This window comes from Physcomitrium patens, chromosome 9 (assembly GCF_059467195.1).
Source record: "Physcomitrium patens ecotype Gransden chromosome 9, ASM5946719v1, whole genome shotgun sequence".
Classification (NCBI taxonomy): domain Eukaryota; kingdom Viridiplantae; phylum Streptophyta; class Bryopsida; order Funariales; family Funariaceae; genus Physcomitrium; species Physcomitrium patens.
In genome coordinates, this window is record NC_143418.1 from 8,010,425 (window position 1) to 8,017,889 (window position 7,465).

At 37.1% G+C, this 7,465-nt stretch overlaps 1 protein-coding gene across 2 annotated transcripts; it reads right to left on the reverse strand.

The window, feature by feature from the left end:
- Positions 1-2,194: 2,194 nt before the first annotated feature.
- On the reverse strand, positions 2,195-6,805 carry LOC112287039 (enoyl-[acyl-carrier-protein] reductase [NADH] 1, chloroplastic). Of its 2 annotated transcripts, XM_024529643.2 has the most exons (13): positions 6,665-6,805; positions 6,233-6,520; positions 6,027-6,136; positions 5,861-5,916; positions 5,504-5,588; positions 5,131-5,178; positions 4,757-4,831; positions 4,422-4,533; positions 4,000-4,051; positions 3,634-3,685; positions 3,266-3,323; positions 2,859-2,957; positions 2,195-2,668 (listed from the first exon to the last, which is right to left on the reverse strand). In XM_024529643.2, exons 2-13 carry the CDS (start codon positions 6,513-6,515, stop codon positions 2,517-2,519), a joined length of 1,182 nt encoding a protein of 393 aa, XP_024385411.1. In that variant the 5' UTR covers positions 6,516-6,520; positions 6,665-6,805; the 3' UTR covers positions 2,195-2,516. The 2 variants fall into 2 exon arrangements, with proteins under 2 accessions (XP_024385411.1, XP_024385410.1); XM_024529642.3 differs by lacking the exon at positions 6,665-6,805 and having other exon boundaries at positions 6,233-6,639.
- Between the last annotated feature and the right edge of the window lie 660 nt (positions 6,806-7,465).

The following is a 7,465-nucleotide window of genomic DNA, read 5'->3' on the forward strand; positions in this document are numbered from 1 at the left end:
TAAAGTATTTTTACTTGGTAAAAAAGAAAAATATTTATTGGAAGATTTTGGAGATAATATTAAGAGACCATAAAATATACCAAGTGATTATCTTTTATGAGAAGTCTAAACATGTTAGTTTATATTTTGATTCAAACAATTATGATAATAAAACTTAGTTACTTTATTCATATTTATGTTCACTTTTAGTAATGTTTGACAACAATCTTCAAATTTTGGAAAAGAACCACATCTTTTACATAAACCTATTAGAGATTTTTTAAAAAAAATTATTCATTTTATGTAGAAATAGGAATAATAATAATAATAATAATAATGTTCTACCTTGTTGTTTTCTCTTACAACCTTTGCATCAATATTTCTCTATAAAGCCAATTAAATGAGGCTTCTTAATTTTAGAAAATGAAAAGCTTCAAAAGTTGAGGTCTCTTGCCTTTTCCTTCAAGTATAAAAACCTCATAAGATAACATATATTTAACATATATTTAACAAAGCAAGAATAAAATTGCAAAGTTAACAAAAAAAAAAATAAAGATTAAATATTTTTAGTAGAAATTTATTGCTATGATTTAGATAGATTTTGGAATTTGATTATTTTGTCAAATACAAATTATTTATGATATAGAAATTTATTTAATAAATAAAGAAACAAAAGTAATATTATAAAAAAACAAAAAATTCTGTTAAAAAATATATTTTAAGCACAAATTTGGCAATAAATTTAACATCATTAATATATCTTTTTTTTATATATTTTTGTTCTATTTTATTTTTAAATATATGTATTTTTTATTGATAAATTTTTTTCCATATTTAATTTTGTGATAGTATATGAAACAATACTATCAAATTAAGAAAAAAATAGTACATTGTATATTTTTTTAATATTTACAAAACTTGTTTTGAATAATGTAATTTTATATTAACAAATTGACACATGAATGATTATAAACATAACATAATTTGCAAGTTAAAAATGAATCTTATTTAAATAATCTCTATTACTTTCCTACTTCTAATTACTAGACAAATAGGTAAACAATCCTTAATAATAAAAAGCTTAATAATTGAATATTTTCTCTTTAGTAATTTATTGTCAACTTTATACAAATAACATATAAATTAAAATGTGTATTGATTAGCAAAAAAATTCATAAATAATAATAGTTAAAACTAAATTCTTATCTTTTCCTTGAATTTCAAATATTCTTTGGTCACATGACAAAAAGATAAAGGACCATAATTAATAAGTTGCCATCATTGTAGAATTTTGTATAATGTTTATATTTAAAATAGTGCAAATTCGAGCTATGAAAAAATACATACCCAACTAGACATGGTACTCTTGAACAAAACTTTATAATGATTCTTTGCACCAAAACATATTAATAAATCCTAAACTCTTAACTTTGTCTAATTATTTATAAACTAGTAGAAACCCATGTTATTGGCTACGAATAAGATCAAATATGTGCATTATATTTATACATTTTAAATATACATCAAGTAATCTATGCTATTGGCCTTGAAAAAAATAAAATATTTGAAGTGAAAAACATAATTTCATGTAATAGTTGTGAAAGGTAGCATTGCTTTTCACAACCTTAATTGGGGGCTTGTGAGCTCTACACCTAGTGAACTTGCAGTGCTGCTTTCGACAGTTTGCAACATCATGCAGCTTTTGATCTCAAATTTATCAAAAATTTAGTTATAGCTTCACTTCTGATGATAAATGATATATGCAATCAATCAAAGTTGATTTTTGTTTCCTCTGATTTCTATTGTTGGTTTATTCCCTTGAACTGTTTTATATAAGAGATGATTTTGGGTATTTTCTTTGAAATCCCAAACCTTCAACCCTAGACTCCTCCTTACACCCCTCCTAATACTTTAAGGATTCCCAATAATTGGTTGCCCATAAGTAAACAGTTTGCTATATACAAAATTGGAGGCAGCCATCCAACACCTATGTAACACATATGGATGATATTTACAACATTGGAGGCAGTTACCCAATATCTACATAACACGCACGGATGACTGACGGATGAAGTAGTACAGGCCTAGCTGGACACCTGTTCTACGAAATCACTGAAATCCGTCCTTCTGTGTTGTTGTTCGTTTATTTAATTACTGCACAAAATGCCTATCGGCAACTTTGAAGGGTTAAATCGAAGCTTTTTTCAGAGCGCGCTTTGCAAACTGTAATGAAACTCTCATTGGACAGGAGAAAGTGTACAGACTCTACTAGAGTCATTCAACTGCGGAATCTTTGTCCGCTGTTCTAAATGTCTTCAAGTTGCCAGAATCAGCGAAACAAACCTAAGGGAAAGTACTCAATCTTACTCGCCTGTTGTCAAGTCATCTTAGAAATCGATCTTCAACTCCTCAAATTCCAACAACTAAGTACATCATGTACGGGCAGCTTAAGAGTATATCCAACTCAATGCTTAAACCCTGTGACAGAAAGTTAGAAATCAAGTTGCAACATGTTGGATGAAAGTTGTGAAGCAAAGTTAGAGAGTGGCTGGAGTGGCTGCCTTTGCAACGCAGGGACTGTCAACTGCCAGGCCCATCGCATGCAGACCATTGTCGACATAGAGCAGTGTACCTGTTACAGCACTAGCCAATGGTGATGACAAGAATGCAGCTGCATGTCCTACATCATCTGTACATCAACACACGATAGTGATATTGTCAGAATAGACTTGAAAACAGAGAAAGAGGAAGGTTCAAACAGCATTAAACAAGTCTGACGTGTATAAAATGTGAAGTGTACTTTCCATTGAGGATTGTCAACCCTGCATTATTGAGACAACGAAGAGCCTGATATAACACAACATAATTATCAACCTCACCTGCTTCCAGCTCCTTTTGCAATGGTGCATTAGCAGAGGAGTAGTTGATCATGTCATCAATAAAACCAATAGCCTTAGCCGCTCTGCTTTTCAAGGGACCTGCAATAAATTAAAATAAGGAACCACTTAAGTCGGTGGAAAACATCTCATGGTTGTTGAAATGTGGATTTAACCTGATTCTGTTGATCACGACACCAAATTCAACAAGCAGAATCTAATACTCGTCTATTTCGTATAATCCACAACAACTGCCTTCTTTACGGTAAAGTCATTGACATAGAGAACATCTAAATACCATGACCAGCGTAGACACTAATGCTAGCATAAGATGTGAAAGAACAGAAATAAAACTGGCTGCCGAAGTCTTGAAAGCCCAGTCATGAGTACGTCAAGAGACAGTTGGTTACCTGCTGAAATGGTGTTAACCCGAATGCCATACTTCCTGCCAGCCTCGAATGCAAGCACCTGATAAGGAGCAGACACCAGTAGATCAACTCACCATGAAAACTGTCTGGAATATAAACTTGACCACTAATAACAGACTAGCAAGTAATCCACTGCTAATGAGTCATTTCGTGACATCAAAGACTTCGCGTCTTTTCTGTGTCATTGCCTTGGAGAATAAAATTTCAAGGATGACACTATGTTTTTAAATGGAAAGAAGGAATAGAGAAGTCAAAAGATAGATGTGCAACTACAGTTGGGACAAATTACGTCCTCGATATGACCTACAGAGACATCCTCCACTGCGAGATAACCTTATGCAAAAACTTACACGTGTGTCACTCTCAAGTGCAGCCTTGGCAGAGCTCATTCCTCCACCATATCTGTCATATGCACAAATAGATTCGGCTAATAAGCAGCATGTAGGCTTGACTAGCGCAGAGAAATGATATAAACGACAGAAATTTATCTACGTTTTGAAAACATTTTTGTACACAGGTAAGAAACTAATGTAATGTAAGTCTCCGTCAAAAGAGAGACGAAATACCACGCACAAATATTACTACGGGTATTCTAACAAATTAGGGTAATTTCTAAAACTTTTTATCTGCTCGAAAAACTTCGCTAAAATACCCATGACGAAATAGAGGCGTGCAAGATCTTAATTTATGCGTAAAACTGACTTTCTCAATCTTACCCAGGGATAATCTTCTCAGACGCCAAGTAAGTAAGAGAAAGTGCAGAACCACCTGAATCCATTCAGCATCACCATCATTTGCATCAGCTCATAAAGCTCTAGACAACACGCTAGCATGTCCATTTCAGATACTTCTTTTATACATTACTTAAAGTCAAAATCATACTCGATGCGTCGGCCACTACGACTACGCAAACAGATGGAGGCACAGACAAGCCGACCACCGTTTATCCGGAGGACATCAACCCTGAAAGCTAAATGTAGAGCACAATCATGATATGAAGTTAAACAGAGGGACAGAATGATACAAAACCTACCTGAACAGCTGCATCACACAGATGTGATCATGACTTCAATGGGTGCACACAGAAAGTGACTCTTTTGAAAACATAACACTAATATTTGAGACAGTCGTTCCGTACCTGGGTTCATGATCGGAGCAAAGTACTTCAAAAGTGAGACGTAGGAGTATGTAGAGGCTGAGACAGCAGCTAAGTAACCTTTGCGCGAGGTCTCCATAAGTGGCTTCGTTACCTGGAGACAGTGTGAAATGAATAGCATATTAGGCCCAACTTCAGCAAAAACCACCGTAGGTTCATGTTTACACAATATCGAACAATATCCAAGTAAATAAATTGAAGAAAAAAGAGAAAAAAAGAGGAAAAAAAAAAAAAAAAAAAAAACAAACAAACAAACAAAAGCAAGTTCGAAAAACAATGGCCACTTGTGGCCTTTGCTTGCTAGATGAAGTTCTTACTTCAGGCCCATTAGCAAGTGAATGCACCAGGATGTCGATGGAGCCGAAGTCAGCTTTCACGGCTTCGGCACATTCCTTAACAAAATTCAGGAAAATTTCAAATAGCAGAATTAAAAACACCTATCTTGGGAATGAGCACAACATGACTCCTTATTCGAAGCAAAATTCGCTCCTAGCTACCAGGAACAGCAAAAAATATTACAGAGGTGTACGGTCGTTTGTAAAAAAAAAAGGATTACTACAAAAAGTACTCTAGCTTTAAGCTGTATGCCCCTGCCAAAAGAAATGATGCATTCACTCCCCTGTTCCTCAGACAAAGATGCTGTGACACCATTCCAGAAATCGAAGGATGAAACGAGACGTTGAAAAATCACCTGTACAGTCCAAGCAGTTGACCCAGCGTATCTCTTGTTGTTCTTGATCTGAATACAACAATTGGCAACCTCATGAATGCAATGGATTAAGAACAAGACCCTACTGTAAACATTAATCGCACAAGAATGTTTCTATCATGTCACACGAAGTGCTGAAAAGTAAGGTATCGCCTACGGAGGGTTATGCAGAAATTAGTTACAAAGACCCAAACTTGTTAAAATGCAAAAACTAATGCATATCGAATGCAACCTTCAACTTTAGAGTAATTGCTGTCATAACTATTTTACCGACGATGAAAAAGAACACAAACCCTATTCTTAGGATTTATCAGTAGGGTCCTTAATGTAACATAGAGGGGGCAGTTCCACTTACATCCTCAGGCACATCTTCAGGAGTGTCGAATACAGCATCTAAGGGATACACTTTGGCAATCTCGAGTAATCCTCCGGTGGGAAGCCTAAGGAAACAACTACAGCGATAAGATGCGGGATTTACCAAGTACATCAAATACAGATCCTATAATACCCTGACAAAATACGCGTGCAAACAGTACGGGAGAACCGCAGTTCCTCCCCGTTAAAAAGTCTGATGTCTTTCGGTGTGAAGATTGCAAATCACCCGAAAATTTGAGTTGACAAGCATTCGTGATTGATTATGTTCACCCACATTGCATTCCTCTAAACGCATAAGCTAACGAAATCGTTCAAGCCAAGTTACGGAGGCACTTACTGCCGGGACTCGTCGAACTTGCCTCTCCTGAGACTGGTCTCGAAGATGTTAAGAGCCTGCATTGTCCAAAAAGAGGCTCGATCAAATTAAACTTGTCATAATAACCTAAGAGTGGCAATTCAAGTGGTGATGAATAATCAAATTCAACAAGGTTAAAATAGCTTACCGGCACCCAGGTTCCGACAAGAATTTCAGCTCCAGCTGCTGCCAGAGCTTTGGCAATGGCCCAGCCAAAACCTTGGTCATCCGCCACACCGGCAATAAACGCTCTTTTCCCTACAAAATACAAATTGAAGTAAATGAGCATGTGGTACAGCAAGCGGTTCCTAAAAAAGCTATGCTCTACTTAGTCGCTGCGCCATTGTCAGGTACCTCGAAGATCAATGGGAAGGCCAGAAGGGGCTGGGACACCGTTGGCAGAGGCCATGGCGCGGACGCCATTGACAGCCTTCAACACCTTCCTCTGCTCCTCACTGCGCCAAAGCATCCTAGCACCCGGAGCAATTACCGCAGCCATACCCAACCCCCTCGCTCCTCGAAACTCTCCAACCATCTGACGGCTGCCCAATCTGTGCACAGTGGAAGACTTGGCAGGCGATGAAACGGCAGCCGCTGCTGCCGCTGCTGCCGCAACTCGCATTGACATGGTGGCCATTGATTCTGGAACCACAAAACCCAAACAGGATTAAGAGAAAACAGACACAGACACAGACACGAAGGGGGAGTAAGGAGGTGGGAGATGACTGAATAGCGATGGCTCCTAAACCCAAGATTGTACAGAAAAGATTTCAAAGTGGGAGAAACCTCAGGACTCGTAAAGTTCGGTTCGGGATGGACTCTGAAGTGGTATGGCAACGAAGATCATTCTGCGTCACTGTTCATAGAGGGTGGAAAGTCGTTTGGTGAAAACCCGATTGAAAATCCCCACGAGGGTAACTTTGAAACTCCACCAGTTATTAACGGCATAACAGTTGAACGTCGTCGATAGCATCTAAACCTCATCCACTGTGATAAGTCACAAAGAGATCAGTGCGTATCGTTCCGATTTCCACTCTGTGGTGACAGATGGGGCTGGACATCATCATTGTATAACTTTGACATCAACCCAGTAAAATATGGCGTTTTTGAGCTTGGAAACAAGGTATCTAAAACCCCAAGTCTGACTGTTATAACATCGACCAGTGGAAAAGTGGGTTTAATGAAATCCACCCTTTCATGGCATCCTCTCGAAGTTCTAGATACAATCAACAAGTACACAAGATAGAGAGTGCATCACAAAGTTTCTGCACAAGGCTTTCTGAGTGATATCATTCAGAATATTGTAGTTTCAATACTCATAGCGAAATAAAGCTTCTGCTTGAGAATTTTACATCCGTGAAGAGGAATTAGCTTGTTAATATGCCCCATCGAAAGATCTTTAAGGTACACTGATATTACGAAATGTGCAAGTGTATGAAGTAATTGTCTAATTCGCTAAGTTGGTCGATGAACAAGCACTAAAATCAGTCGTAAGAATGACAAAGACCGAGTAAAACTGGGCAATCGGGTGTTCGCTGTTCATCAGCAGTCGCTTGTTCAAAGATTTGTAAAGAACTTCTTAAAAGT